This window comes from Hippocampus guttulatus, chromosome 1 (genome assembly GCF_054856545.1).
Source record: "Hippocampus guttulatus isolate MCC_2025c chromosome 1, RoL_Hgut_1.0, whole genome shotgun sequence".
In the NCBI taxonomy this organism is placed as follows: Eukaryota; Metazoa; Chordata; class Actinopteri; order Syngnathiformes; family Syngnathidae; genus Hippocampus; species Hippocampus guttulatus.
The window spans coordinates 18864869-18881100 of NC_141261.1; the positions used below are offsets into that span (position 1 = coordinate 18864869).

The following is a 16232-nucleotide window of genomic DNA, read 5'->3' on the forward strand; positions in this document are numbered from 1 at the left end:
TGGAAAAAGTACAAAAAAAGATGTGGCTTTCTTTTTGAGGCCACGCCACTTCTTCTTTCTCTCATCCCTTCATCCCTCCCTTTGCCCGGAGCGGCGCTTTTGCAAACCCTCAAAAAGTCACTTTTGGCTGATGAGGACCAAATACTTCTTGTGGCATTTCATTTTTTTTAAGTGAAGAGAATATTCTCCAAGAAATTGAAGGCGTAAGAGGAGTCGAGTCTTATCTTCTCACATGTATGGCAACACTTAGAAGAGGGCAATTGAATGAAATTGCCCAAACGTTTGGAGAAAAGACTTAGTCAAGCACATCATATCTGCTTGTTTGGGACAATCATGAGGCCCAGAGCTTTTTCCGAGCGGGCGAGCGGCCAAAAGGAAGCCGCAAAAGGCGGCATCTTCCCTGCCTGCCGCGTGCCGTTCACATCTTAACCGGCTGTGATTTGCGGAGATTGGGAAGCAGATGACAAAATCCTTTCAAGTGTTTGTCGCGGAGTATGCTGTGATTGCGTGGTTCCATCTGCAAGCACTCTGAAGGCCACCGGCAGCCAAGTGAATCGATTGTTAAATCATTAAAGCCGCTAATGAAGGCTTTGACTTAAGTGCTGTCCTTTCATGTTGTTACGTTTCACCCGCTCCACATGAATGGAGTGCAAGCGGATATTTAATGACTTCAAGGCACCGGAGCGTGAAGTGTTGGAAAGGGGCCCAGAGTGCAAACGCTCAACAAATGCCATGTCTCTCTCTCACAGGGACATTAAGAAGATCGGGGTGAGGCTGCCTGGCCATTTGAAAAGAATCGCCTACAGCATTTTGGGCTTAAAGGACCAGACCAGCACCCTGAGCGTGTTCGCAGTGTGAACGTCATCACAAAGGGATTTGAAATCAAGCACTGAAGCAGAGAGCCCTTTGGACTCCCAAATGAGCTGGAGCGATAGCGCAGGGACGGACGACGCAAGCAAAAACAAACATCCTGTACGCTTTTTGACGCTCGTATCAACAAAGAGAGCACAGCAAACATCAGTGAGCAATGGCGGAAATACTCAAGTAGACTCCAGTACTCAGTCCTGCTTAAAAAAAGAAAAGAAAAAAAAGAAAGAAACAGCACTCATGGGAATGGTTTCACATATGTGGAGCAAACGCTCAAGGTGTGGCAGTGTGGGCGGAGAGAGCGATAAAGGAGTCCAGCTTCCACTCCCTGTTCAACCGGCGACGACGCTCGAAATGAGCTCCTGGTGGCCCCGAACCAAACTAAGCTATAATGTTGTAAGCAAAAAGTGAGGCTTATGTATGAGGTACTCTGTAAATAATCCATTTTTTCTTTTGATTTGGGAGTTCACCCAAACCACTGGGATTTAAAAAAAATTCTAATGTAGCACTTCCTTTGAAAATATTGTGGTTTTGTTTGTGTAGAAGGGACGGGAAATGACTCGTTTTGCTTTTAGAAATGAAAAGCAATGGTGCCATTGAGAAGGCACTCTATCTGATCTGCCGGTAATGAAGATGGAGTGGGTTGCCAGAATGCAAAAAAAAAAAAAAAAAAGATGTCTGGAGGAAATGTCAGGCTTGTCGTGGCTGAGATGATTTCTGACTAAATAATAGTTCCAGCATCTCGACTATTTTTGTAAACTACACTTAATCATGTGCTATTCTGGAGGAAATGCTTTGACAATGAAGTGCGAGATTTTTAAGTGCCTGTATTGGCTTTCTTTTTTAATTGATGACTGCAAATTGTTGTGTTACTGACGTACACCTTTTTTGACTTGAATTCTTCAAATGATCTTTTTGTAGATGATAGATGGAGCTTTGGAAAAAGGAATTCTTTTTGTGTCACATAAGAGATCTTTTTGTACAATTTCCACTATTTCTATCCAAAGCCATTTTAGCTGCCTTTCCCAAAATGATCATTCATCAAAGACATAATGCCTTCGTTTCTGACTTTTTCAAAATGTATTTAATAGTCTATTTATTTTGTACTTTTATTTATTCGTCCTGATAAAACACTGAGCTTGGATTAGAATTGAAGGTGGCTCCCTCATTTAAAAAAAAAAAAAGCTGTGTCCCTTTTATAACTGAAATATTCAAAGTTCAGTTTGCTTTCATGCATTTGTGGAGCAATAAAGTTTTGAATGCTGATTTTTGACACACAATGCTGTCCCTGTGCTTGTGAAACATAATCAGCATTTGCATGGTACATATGCAGTACATAGAATTACAAGCCTGCACAATGAGAGTCATGATAGTTGGGTCATGACACACAAAATAATGGTTTATTTGGACAAGAGAAATATAGAAACCCATTTCTGCAAGTAAATCAAATAAAACAGGAAAAAAAAATCTTATAATCACAGTTTGTGATACCAAGTCTTAATCAAAAACGAAGTCATAATGATGACCTAGTACTGTTTCTCATTATGAAATACAGTAGTATCTCATCATTATGACTTATGTTAGTACAGTATTTGGGGGTTTTTTTCATTAAGAGCTAGTATTTCATTGATATGACTTTGTATGTCATAACCGTGAATGAAACCCTTTCAAAAAAGTTTTCATTTACACTAGTCAGCGAGTCGACGGCGCGATGCAGTTTTGGCTTGCTAGCAAGCTTGCGAATCAATACAACTCAATCAACTTTACTGACGAAATAGACAAACAAAGGGGCTCAAAAAAACATTTGAAAAGAAAGAGAGTGCCTGTCTCCCAAATGTTGACTTATCACAAGTAGGCCGACAGTGTAAGCCAACTGCATTTAAGTATGTATGGAGAGCTCTCCCTGCGTATCAAAAAAATTTGCCAAAACATGCAATACATTATGATTATTGTCAAGTTTAATGATATAGTGGTCCGCCACAAATAATAGACCCCCCGCTCCCTTTGACTTAGTCTCACTTTTTATATATTTTTGCCTCTATTAAAACCTAGATACCGCAAATTATGATCCCAAACTCTTGAACATGATTTAAAACTCATGCCCATATTTGGCACTGGTTGCGAAACAACCCGACAGGAAGTTGCCTGGTACATTTCCCCAACGGTTTATGCAGAAAAGCGGCAACGGGTCAGTAATATATTTTTGTTTCAATGGAAATCCCTGGTTTTGCTCATCCGACTCTAATGGCGTGGCGGCATCTGGGGGAATTTCGGCTGGTCTGTGATCTATGAAGACCGCTACAAGCTGTACTGCACTTCAGGCAGAGCAGGGAGCAGTCTCTTTATTATTTACCATGACAAGATGTTAAATGATCAAGTCCTCCGTTTAGTCGTTAAGGCTGTTTTTACTGGAGAACTCTGCCCAAATCCTTGCCGTTTACCCTAAAACCACTTGGCTAACATCTATCTCTCCTACTGGGTGTGCTGAGATGTCACCAGAGCGTGCTGCGCCCATTATTGAACTTTTTTTTCAAGCGCCCAACTTTAGCGCCATCAGCCTGCTCTGTCTGTGCCCTTGCACCGCAGCGCCACATAGGCAATGAGTTTGTTAGGTGTGCTCACGTGCTTTTACAGATGATTTGATTTTGAAATGGTGCTCTTTCTAATTCGAAATCTAGAGTAAAGGGTTTTACATGCAACCACTCCGAGTGTACATTTTTTGCAGAGCTTCTTATATTCATTCAAAAAATCGACCTGTTGGGAAAAAGCATTTGCGCAGTGTTAGACTCCACTAACTACAAGCTGTCAGTAGCTCCTTTTTGCAGAGGACACACACGTTGCCAACATTGCCATGTTTAGGCGGAACATTTGACTTTTTTTTTTCTCCACAAGGTCGTTCAGCGTTATCACGCTTGCCGTTACCTTCAAAATGATTGATGCAAGTGACATAGCCTTTAAATACATTCTTCAGATAAGAAAAGAGGAATGTCAATGTTTAAGTATTCAATTCATCTGTAAAAAAGGGGCCTGGGAACTGAGATTTGTCACTAAGTCTGTGGCGAGTCATTGTCCTTGACTTCCAGCTGGCTGTGTGTTCTCGCCACCCTCCGACCAATAGAAGGCCTCAAAATAGTCGCGGCTTTGTGTGGCCGCCTTTAAACGAAGAAAGACATTTTCCATCCATTCTCTCACAGCGGTGGATTTTTTTTTTTCCAGTGCGAGATGGAAAAAGAGAGGCAAAGAGACTGCTGATTGTACTCATTGGTTTTATGCAAATCCACACGTGAGCATGTCCAAACCAAGCGTCGGCCGGCGGAGTTGGGCTTGATGTCCCTGTCGTCAGTCGTAATGTGATTATCCAGGCTCTGCGGGGGCTGAATGTGAGCAAGTTTGCATCTTGTCATTAAGGACTGTAAATAACAGGCATGCCTGGGGCGCAAGAGAGGAGGCAGGCCCGGTGGTGTTGGTGACGCTGGCAACGGGGTTTAGTTGGAGATTGGAGCCATGCTAAAGGTTTACACGAGGTCACATTAGCATGTTTGGCCATTGTGCCCACAGCGTGGGGACTCAGTTCTTCTCGCTGCTTCTTCCACATCTTTTCACCGTGCGCAGACCAGATGAGATTGACGGACAGCTAATTTTTTTTACGTCCCACTTCTTCCTCTTTGTCATGCAATGAAAAAGCCGGAGGAAAAAAAAAAAAGAAAAGAAAAACGCAAGCACTGTGGAATTTACATCCTGCCTAACTTTAGCTTTGGGTTCCTGACCAGAAAACACATCCTCCAATTTTTGTCTATATTGGTCTTCCTGCGTCTCTCCTTATGGGATTTTGCACATAATTCCCCCTCCGAGCTCCACAGTGTGACTCAATTGGAAGATTTTATGCCCAGGACTAAGATGACACGCATTTCAAAAACTACCATTTGAAACAAGTTGCTGGACTTAAACTAGATTCAACTTTCATTTTTCTTTTCTTTTTTTTTTTTTTTGTGACGTGAGTACATTTTTGTGGTTCCAAGTTCAAGTTAATCCTTTTTATTTTGGATATTCTGAGTTAATATAAAATAACCAACGAAGAGGTTTATTTTGGAAAAAAAATTAAAAATAAAATAAAAATTCTCTATGCTTACGCTACCGAATTGAGTGTACGACATTAATTTCCAAACCAGAAATCAAATCATCCAAATGATATTTCACGGATCATTTTTGCAGCAGACTATGAGGTCATCAAAGGTCAAATGTGTATGATCTAAAATGTTTTTAAAATACATAGTGAATCATTATTCTTTTTTAATTCCTTACATACAGATTTAGCACATAATTGTGAAACTCCACATTTGAGTGGGTTTTACCCACGTGGGTCCGACATCCTTTGCAGATCTGCAAACTTCCAAGAATCAAAAATTCGTCGAACATTTTTGCTATTCTCGTCAAAACAAAGACTGCCAGTACTGTGTTATGATTCTATTTATTGTAGTCAGCAGGATGTCCCTCTCCAAAGTGGGTGGATTTTCTTTCCTTACTTTTCAGTGCCCCCCCCCCCCACCTCCAACCTTCATTTCCGCCTGTCTGCATATGTTGTGGAGGCCATTAATCGTCCTGTGCACAACATGCACCCCAGCAGATAATTACCGTCATTAAAGCAATTAGAGAGCACATGGAGGGCAGGTTTTAGTTAGACCCCGAGGCTTCGCTCTCCTCCATCAGGAGAGCTAAGGTGGTCCACACACAAAAAAATAAGAGAAGGGAGTGAATTGGAAAAAGGCACTTCCTGTTGGTGTCTCCTTCATAGACCTTGCCAGTTTTGTGACCAGAAGCATTAGCCAGCAAAAGTCCTTCCCGCTCTCACGTCCTCTGAAGACTATTTTGGTGCTTCAGCAGATGGGAGGGAAGCAGACGGTGGTTTTGCAGCATTTATACACTTATATACACACACACATGCATCACCACGCCTGTCATGTCATGTGAGCCTTAGCCTAATATTAAGCTCTCATTGTGTCTGCCACTGTGGGAGTCCTCGCAGATGCAAACGATTGAATAAGCGAAACAAGCTTCACATGTGCGCGCAAGCCGCAGAAACCCCCGGCGCTTTTCCTCGCTGGGCTGGAGGATAAAACTGTCGTCCGTTGCTCGGCCTTTTCGGGACTTTTCCCAGCATTCCGCCTGTTGCCCTTGGCGCACGTGCGCAAAGAAAATAAGAAGGAAGGCCAAGGAGCCTCTGTTACAGGTTGTCTCGGAAAGGATGTTCAAAATGAAACTGGTGGTTTGAAGATGAGATCATGTTTACGTTCAGATCCAAGATAAAGGGTTTTTAGGTAAATGTTAATACGGTCAACAATTGTCAGGACATAAAGGTCAGTCAGTGTCAAACCATAAAAGTCGACTACACAACAGGCAATGTGTGCTTTTCTTTCTTTTTCATTTTTTTCTTTCATGGTTTCAATTTTCATTGAGATCCGATACAAGCACTTCATGAAAGTGTTTGTGCATGGCTGTTTTAGAGTGCCTTGTCATCCTACGACCCGTGTGTTTATTTTTGCAGCTCAAACGTAGTAGGCCAATGGCTTGATTTTTGTTTTATTTTCATTTCATGTACTCTGCAATTATTTTAATCAATCAAATTTGGCAGGCTTGTTAACAATCCTCTTCTCTTTGGTAAGTCAAATTTAGAAGACATCTATCATCACTTTATATATCAGGCCTACTACATATATACTTCTAATATATTTTTATTCATCATGCATTTACCTGTATGAATTTACCTGCAAATTCACAGATACAAATTCATGCTTTTTTTCATAGAGCCATAATTTATAACCTCAATGATACACACATATATATTACTGAATTAAAGAAAACATTTTTGGGAGGAATAACATAAATTGTGGTTTGAGATGCACACTGATCATATTTTTTTAGTCCTGAGAAAGAACAATTTAAAAGCACATGAACTCCACACACAGGAAGGACGCGGGTGAGATTCGAACCGTTGACCTCTTAAGTGTTTGTGAGACAGACTAGCTAACCGCTAAAGTAATGTAAACTGACGTTATTCTCAACTCAAAATGTTATACAGTATTATTATCATTTTATGTTTAAGCATATAATTTCATGTTAAAATTACCTACATTAAATTCTGTTGTTTTATAATTACTTAGACATATTGATAGCTTATGATTGGCTGTTGAAGTAAGGAAAAGCAGGAAGTAATTCATGACCGAGAGGAGTGTTGTTCATTTTAGGACAGGCGTCTGGAAGGAAAGCTGCGTTCAAACGGAATCCATCTCTCTTTTTTGCCGTTTCGTAAAGTAGAGCCATCCATTTATGAACAACGAACCCCTCAATTTACAGTACTGCTGAGCTGGCACCATAAAGGTTTTTATTTTTAATGGGACGATTAAACAAGAACCCCCCCCCCCCCTCAAGAAAAAAATAGAGGAACATGGTAATTCAAACATTGCATTTTAAAACTCAAATTAAGTCTTGTAGGTTACAGTCCCAACGTCACTTTTTCTTAACTTTTTTTGGAGCTATTTTCAAACACTAGTGCCTCCCCCTGCTGGCCATGATATAGAAGTCCTGTTTTTTACTCAGTACGCAAGAGGTCCTCGCGCGGTGCTTTTGGTATTGCCTTTTATTACATCATTTTGCTTGACTGTATGGTATAGATTACGGTCAACAAAGTACAGTAGACCACATGAAAGTGAAAGTACGTAGTTGGAAAGTAGAACTGCAATTTTGCCATCTAACCACAAGGGGTCAGTCTGGCTCCAAGTAGTTTTGCATATTAAAGGTCTTTTCACACTGCGCTTGTTGTCTTGGTGTTGGCTGCCCTGGAGTATGCTTACCCACGAAGTGGAAGTTGCATGGATGCTTTGCCCCCCTGTGACCTGAATGAGGTGAAACACTGCTAAAAAAATTATGCATGTACTACAATAGAAGCCAAAGTTAATTTAAACCAAGCAACATTTAAGCAATCCAGTTAAAGGTACTTTGCGATAAAATGTTTTTCTTTTATTTCCTTTCCAGCAGTATTCATACTGAAGCACAGTTAGAAATGATCACTTTTCTCTCTAAAAGCATTGTTTATATTGTAAGTATTTGGGTATTTTAGATGAACGGAACATGGTGCATGGCTCCAAATGACAAAAACACAAAAGTGTGAGACTTTTATTCACACAACTGATAATATCATATTATAACACATGACAAGAATTAATTCCAAGTGCATTATAGAATGGTGTGTATCTCTGTGGATCCTCGCCTAAATCTTAATTTCGGTGCGGAAGGTCTCTGCGTGCTCGTGTTTGGCCGGATGTCGCCGTGCCCGGACCGTTAGCGTCCCCTCGGCTCCGAGTGATGACGTCACCGAAGTTGGGTCGACGTCCTCGGGTAGCTGACACTTATGGGTGAATGTGTTCATCACGGAACCATCCTGGGCCAACTGTCACTCAGGGAAAAGCACACCAGGGACGTCAGATAAAGCTCAAAATATTAAATAGATTAGTTTTTTTGTTAGTTGATGAAACTCCAATTCACTTACATCTCCACTCGGGAATGCATTTTTTATGGGTTGGCATTCAGAGTCAGCAGTCCATTTACTTCTCAAAAAGGTAAGTCATTAGTTCGAAGCCAAAAATGTCAAAATTCTGGATAGAGAGGACCACTGATCCGAAAGAGATGCGAAAAAAGTAATCTTTGTCAAACTGAAAAGGCCCCTCCTTGACAAAGGAGGAAGTCTTGAACATCACCTATGGCCTGTGCATGAGTGTTTGACATGTTTCCACCCCAAAAAATTGTGTCATTCCACGGGAATAGTGGCCCGAACGAGCTGTTTTGTTAACAGGTAAATGAGTGACTTGTTAAGTGGTATGCATGGCGGGCAGTGGCAGGAATAGGAACACACCTAAGAATTTTGAACTGCAGAAGGTTTTTGTACAAAGGTTTCTTCAACAAACAAGAAAAGTCCATTTGGCCCAATTCAACTTTGCGGATTACCATGACCAGAATGGCTGTCAATGTGTTTGATGTTTCGGAATTAAACTGGCCTTCTTGGTGAGCAGCCAAATAACACATTGCAAACCTTTTCCGCGCGGACTTCAATTTGGTTGTTGGATGTGGTGACGATGACATCTTCAGGGGAGAAGTCCCGAACGTCCACTGTGAACTGGTACGAGTCCCCGAGCGCTTTGATCTTGTCACTTCCGCCTGCCCCCCCCCAAAAAAAATCAACGATGTTAGGAATATAAAAAATTGTGCATCTTTATAAAGTTTTTTTTTAATACGCTAAATTATTTTTGGTTTGAGTCCCATACTGTCATGCTGAGGGCAAACCCACACTAGGCCTTTTGAACTACTGCGATCACATTCAAAATGACATGAGGTACATTAGACATGCAGGTGTGTATGTGACATCGGCGTTCAAAAATTTGGGGGGCGCTATTTGCAGACATATTACGGACAAAACCGTTTTAATCTTCATTCATTTTCAGTTGTGCATTTTCTGCATTGTCAATTTGAAATCAATTCCTGTTTCTTAATTCAGTAACAGCCATTTTCAGACCCTTTTACACCCTAAGTCTTGGGGGGGGGTGACAAAAAATATAAACCTGGGATTGAATGTGTGGCATCTGAAAAGACATCTAAATCTTTCTTGGGTAGCAAATGAGTTTAATATACAGTATGTTTTTGAAAATTAAAACCGACACTCACCACAGGGAGTGCAAAAGAAAAAAGGAAAACAAACCAGAACAATGCGGAACAGAATATGACAAATGTGCTGTATATGTTTTCTCTGCAGTGCAGATATTCACCTCTTGTGGGTGGGCCTGAAATAGTGCTTCAAATGACGATTAATATAAGGTTAGGGTATAATTTATAGCTCCTAAAAAGCTGAGATTTTTTTATCAATATACCCGGTCAACAGGAAACTTCTTTATTGAGCCATTTTGGTGAATACAGTACAGCAAATATTTCTGTTGTTGAGACTATGCAAGTAAGGTTGTTGCTGTTTTAAATCTAGTCTAGGTCACAAAATATATGAATAAATTTCCTGAAGCCTCACTGATATTTTTTCTGTCAGCAGAGGATCCACCCCTCCACGGTGAAGGAGTGCATTGATTGCATAGAATCCCACAGAAAGCAGAAGTTCTTTTTTGATGAACCTTTATGAGCAAAGCAAAAATAACATTAATTTGTTGTTTTTCATATTATAAAGATTTTATTGTATTTTATTTAGCTACAGAGTCATTGTTGGGAAGTGGTGAATTTGCACAAAAATGTTTTTAATTTTTATTTATTGCTCTGATTAAAAAAAAAGATCAACACGCGAAGTTACTTTGTAGTTACTCAGTGCTTGAGTAGTTTTTTTCACTGAATACTTATTTACTCTTACTCAAGTGATTATTTGAAGGACTACTTTTTAATTTAACTTGAATCATATGATTTTGAAGTAACAATACTCTTATTTCATCATCATCAGCGGGCTATTGAGACACAGGTGAAATGACTGATTGTTTTTTGCTGCTAGTTTCTGATACTCTGGCATTTTGACGTTTCATCTGATAGACAGTGTATACAAGTCAGTGTTACAATGCATACAGTAGATGAGTCGAGCAGGCCTATGTCAGCCGTGATGGAAGTGTGGACAGTGACAGCTGTTTACCCTGGTATGTGATTGTGACCTCAGTCGAGAACTATATGACACACGCACGTGTATTTGTGTGCGCACCGGTAACTGAGCAACCATTTGGTTATGGCTCTTGTGCAGGCGTCATCCAGATAGTCTGTGTCTGAAGTCACTCTGCTGGCGGGCAGTCCGGCATTCTCCAGCCTGTGTGTGTGTGTGTGTGTGTGTGTGTGTGTGTGTCCATTGTTATGCACTCTGACAACTCCTGTGCTGCTTCGATATACAGGATGCCAGTCATGGTTCCCGAAACAATTGTGACATTTCGAGAGCACAAATTCCTGTAGAGTCCATTTCAAGGTGACGTGTGCACATATTTTTAATGGAGGATATTTCTTTCATTAGTAATTGTCAAAACTGAACAAAGAAATCTATCTATCTATCTATCTATCTATCTATCTATCTATCTATCTATCTATCTATATCTATTTTTATAGATAGATAACATTTTATTTATATATATATATATATATATATATATATATATGTGTGTGTGTATATATATATGTGTGTGTGTGTGTATATATATATATATATATATATATATATATATGTATACACACACACACATACATATAGAGGTGGCCCGGTGCTCCAGTGGTTAGCACGTTGACCTCACAGTGCCGAGGTCGTGGGTTCAATCCCGGCTCCGGCCTTCCTGTGAGGAGTTTGCATGTTGCATGCGTGGGTTTTTCTCCGGGTACTCCGGTTTCCTCCCCTATTCCATAAACATGGGTGGCAGGCTGATTGAACACTCACAATTGTCCCTCGTGTGAGTGTGAGCGCAGATGGTTGTTCGTCTCTGTGTGCCCTGCGATTGGCTGGCAACCGGTTCAGGGTGTCCCCTGCCTACTGCCCACAGACAGCTGGGTTAGGCTATGGCACCCCCTGCGAACCTTCTGGGGATAAAGCGGTTCAGAAAATGGATGGCTGGATGGATATATAGATAGATATAGATATATAGGGCGGCCCGGTAGTCGAGTGGTTAGCACGTCGACTTCACAGTGCAGAGGTACCGGCTTCAATTCCAGCTCTGGCCTTCCTGCCTGGAGGCAGCTGGCATAGGCTCCAGCAACCCCCGTAACCCTAGTGAGGATAAAGCGGTTGGGAAAATACAGATTACAAATTTTAGGTCTCCACCTACACACAAAAATCAAGCGTTTGCCAGCTGTGAAGCCAATCAGTAGCCTTGAAAAGGAATGTGTCACAATGATTGATTCGCGCCCATTTGAGGGTGTAGTTCACTACTCCAAAGATGGCCAAACATCTACATTATATCCTAAATAGATGGAAACAAATTCCAAGATTCTCTTTTTTTTTCTTCACTGGTGAGGAACATTTCCACATGCTGATGGGACTTGGACTTGCATTGATCACAAAAAAAGCAGTCAGAATGGGCCACGAGTTACAGATTTTTGGCGTATTTGATCATGTGTGCTACGTGTGTTGTGTTGCTTGGCAACCTGGTCAACTTTCACTCGCTTTGAATCATCTCATAAGCAAACCTGAATGAAAATGCACTTGCTCCTTCAAAGTACCATAGCCTGAAGATGAGCTGTGCACACATCACTGGAGAGGATTGTTATAACTTTTGGATCCATGAGTTGTGTGTTGAGAGATCCACATATTTTCAAAAGAATTCACATCTCAGGAAAACACTATGACCTTGAAATTTGGGCCACCCACAGACGGTGGCATAGGAATTTCCAGGTGTTTCATTTTTTTTCCCCCCAAGAGCACAGCCTTCGGCAAGTGCTCTTCAAGAGCCTTGCTTTTTTGTTCTTTTGTTGTTTTTGTCTTTTGTTTTGTCACATGTTGTTTGTTGTTTCATCGTGTGGACCTGATATGGACTGTTTTCAGCGTTTTTTGGCCATGACATTCGTCAAAGGAGAAGTATCTGTGCTTGGTGGTTGCGCCTTCTCGGCAGCACGCCTGTACCAGCACAGATTTTGATTGGGAGGAATGTCGGCGCCATTGACTGTCGGTGCTGGACAGACCTGGGGTGCTTGTGTTTTTTGTGCCTGTAATGAGCAGCATTTTTCACAACCCCGTGTTTTTCATTGGCTATGTCGGCGCTGTTTGACAGTCAGCGTTGGTGCGGCTGGATGGATGGCTGCTGAAGTTGAGGATGAGGAGAGAGGAGCGTTGGCGCAGAGCGCCGATGCGTATTTGGAACCGAGAGTCGCCGCTTGGAATTGAAATGGATTTCCATGGGACAGGAGAAGTGAACCAATCTCTTTTTTCGTCAATGGATGCTACAGCTTATTGTTGACTTTGAAACTTAGCTTGTAGCCGACGTGTGCACATTTTGAGCATGACGTCTCTGATCCACTGGTTAAAGGACACTTTGAATCTCTCCTCTTTCATCTCAAACTGCTTCAAACAACAAAGCGTGTGACTGAAAAGTGGTTAGGACTGCACGACTGTCCGTGTTTTATGTTATGTGTTGTGTTTATTATTTTACTTTATGTTAACTGTTTTGTTCAGCGCTTTGTTACAGCTGCCGCCGTTGTGAAAGCGCTATATAAATCAGCATGTATTGTATTGTATTGTATTGTATTGTATGGTGGGTGTGTCAGAAGCCTAGACGGGAGAATCAACACACCTTGAAAGTGCGGAAATAACTCGCATAAGAAAAACAAGAGAATATACTCCTACATGCCCTCATACATCAATTTTCTGACACTTGTCTTGGGTCTGGTCCTGGGGTCAGCAGCTTCAGCAGGGAAGCTTTGACTTCCTTTTCCCGACCACTTTATGCAGCTCTTCTAGGGGGATGCTGAGGTGTTGCCAGGCCTGCTGGGAGACTTGAGGGGTGTTCACACGGCAACATTTGCTCCGGTGCTACGCTGGCGCTGCGCCAGTGGAGCGGTCACACGTGCAAATTTGCTCCGGGGTAGCCCCGGAAAACAGCTTACACCGGAGCAGATTTGACCCACCTCAGAGAGGTGGTTTAAAAATTTGCTCCGGAGCGAATGCTTGTTTGCGGAGCAGCACCGATGTAAATTTGCACGTGTGAACTCTCCAATTTGCTCCGGAGCAAATGCTCGTTTGCGGGGGGAGTAGCCTTGCTACGCATGAGGAGAGTTGATTACGTACGGCGAGAAAGCGTTGCTATCGTGCTATGTTGGACTTCTGTCATGTGTTTGTTTAATAACGACACAAGACATGGCTGGTAACAGTAGCAAGCACCTCTTGGGTTATACCATCTCAACTAGAACGGGGGGATAGTCCCCAAACGTCATCTTTCCTTTTGTAGGAGACTGGACTGTCTCGGAGTTGTTTGTGTAGTTTGTTCCTTTGTTGTGTGTTCACAACCCCCCGCTCCCCATAGAATTTATTTTGTGATTTCCTCTCTTGATTTGCTGTTTGGCGCATTACATGTTTGCTTTTCTGAGTGCCATTGAAGTCATCGTTGATTTACGTTTTCGGGGGCGGTCACTCTCGAGCTGAAGTCACGGAGACCAAGAAGGAGAAGGACGTGCCTGTACAGTAGTTGCTTGAGTTGTGTAAAAGTTTTAAAAAGAACCAACACGATAGCTCATTTGCTTTCTGTCGTTTTGCTCCGCTACAGAAACTGCCATGTGACCGCAAGTGGAGCTGCACCAACGCTGCGCCGGTGCCAACACGCTCAGCGGCTTTGTACGTGTGACCGCTCCACAAAATTTGCTCCGGTGTAAAATATATCGCGACAAAATACATCGGTGTAGTGCCAGAGCAAATATGTGCCATGTGAACACCCCTATAGTCTCTCCAGCGTGTCTTAATCAGGCTCCTTCCAATGCGCAGGAGCAGCAACTCTACCCCGATGACCAAGCTTCTCACCCTATCTCTGGTCGGTACAGAGACCAAACAGCAAGACTGAAGCATCCCAACTGGCCAGTCCAGAGGCATTGTCCCTGATGTCCATGCTATGTTGCCAAGGCATGTCAATCAGGACAACTTCATAACATCCAGAGCCTTTAGGAACTCCAGCCGGATCTCATCTGCCCCTTTGACACTGCCACTGAGGAGCTTTTTAATCGCCTCACTTACTTGAAACCCAACAATAGTAGAGACTTCCTCAGAGTCCCCAGACAAAAAATATATATATATATATATATATATATATATATATATATATATATATATATATAGTGTGTGTATATACAGTATATATACAGTATAGATATATACAGGTATACTGTGTATATATACAGTATATATATATATATATATATAAAACTAGCATAGTCATGGAATGAGTTAAACTTGGTTCTCAAGGCACCACTGTATGGTCAGATAGTGCAGCTATGAGATAGCTCTCTTCATCGCACCTGTTGTCTCTGTCTGACATTGTTACCATCATGCTTTCAATTGTCTTTCACTTACTGGAAAAGCCCAAGGTGTCACCCCCAGACCTCATGAAGGGGCTAAAGTCCTCGGAAAACATCCCGTGACTCTTCTCCATGTACGGATTGCTGGAGGAAGACGAGGACGACGTCTGATGGAAACTCCGCTCCGATCGGTAGGCAGAAGAGTTGCTCGCACTCATGGATGGCAGAGGTTGCTTGAGGAGGCAGAGTGAAGGGAGAAGGCAGAGGGGCTCACTTCTTCTTCCACACTTTCCAACTAAATGCGACAAGACAAAACTTTGTCTTTGGTCTCTACTTTTATCTTCTCATAATCAATCGTGACTTGTGTTCGATGAGGTCAATGCATCCTGTTATATTGGCACTCTTTTGAGACCAGCCCCCACCCCCTTACACCCCATATAAGAAGTGCCAGTCCTTTTGTGGACAGGAGGTGTGCACGTGTGTGATAATGGGCTATTTTTATCAGCACACGGCACTGAGCGACTGGGAAGGCTCTGTGCTTGGACAAGTTAATCGAGACCGGCTGCGAGTGAAGTTGTGTGTGCGTATGTGAACAGTTGTCATTCCTGCCTCACCATCCCTGAAATAGATTCTCTCTCTCTCTCTTTCTCTCTCTGCCTCTTTCGCTATCTCACTCTCTGTTGTGTGTGTGTGTGTGTGTGTGTGTGTGTGTGCGTGTGTGCGTGTGTGCGTGTGTGCGTGCGTGTGTGTGTGTGTGTGTGTGTGTGTGTGTGTACTGTGCTGCACCACCTAACTACAGGGCTATTCAACACGTGGCTCACGAGCCACTTCAGGCTCATTAGTTGTGAACTTTTACTTCAGAGGTTTCACATTGTTTAAAAAAGACAATCTAAATGTATGCGAGCATATTGGTAGCCAACTGAACATATGATCTGGTTCGTTGCCTGCAAGCATTACTGTGGGAATTACAAAGGCAGACAAACACTGATTGTTTTTCTTACCTGTCTAGTGCAGCCTTGAGATACAAGTTTACTTTCTTCCGTGCTCAAAACACTTGCAGCTCAAATAAATCTTTTCACTCTGAATTGAGCTGAAATGCGATTCATCCTTTCCAGCTTTGCCCCCAAAAAACAAGAAGTTGTTGTGATGTTGATTTCAATGAGCAAATACTGCATCAACTCCATAATATTGGACTTTCAGTAATGACATCATTCATTCATTCATTCTAAAAAGTTCATATTTTGTCGAGAATGAATTTGATAGCTTCATTATTTTTCATGTCCAATTAGCATTTTTAAAAACACATTTTGCTACTTCCTGTCAACTAAAAACACATGATCCGTGATTGGTTGTTACCTGAGCCC

At 42.0% G+C, this 16232-nt stretch overlaps 2 protein-coding genes across 3 annotated transcripts in view; one reads left to right on the plus strand and one right to left on the minus strand.

Annotated features, from left to right (window-relative positions):
- epha2b (eph receptor A2 b) overlaps positions 1-2147 on the plus strand; it is a 31918-nt gene extending 29771 nt beyond the window's left edge. For both annotated transcript variants that reach the window (XM_086116625.1, XM_086116634.1), the window contains one exon: positions 750-2147. In XM_086116625.1, coding sequence (XP_085972751.1) covers positions 750-858 — 109 coding nt within the window. In that variant the 3' untranslated portion in view covers positions 859-2147. The remainder of the gene's footprint in view (positions 1-749) is intronic.
- A 5876-nt stretch (positions 2148-8023) lies between these two features.
- Positions 8024-15245, minus strand: hspb7 (heat shock protein family B (small) member 7). The gene is made up of 3 exons (XM_086130684.1): positions 14924-15245; positions 8951-9075; positions 8024-8311 (listed from the first exon to the last, which is right to left on the minus strand). Exons 1-3 carry the CDS (start codon positions 15084-15086, stop codon positions 8132-8134), a joined length of 468 nt encoding a protein of 155 aa, XP_085986810.1. The 5' UTR covers positions 15087-15245; the 3' UTR covers positions 8024-8131.
- Between the last annotated feature and the right edge of the window lie 987 nt (positions 15246-16232).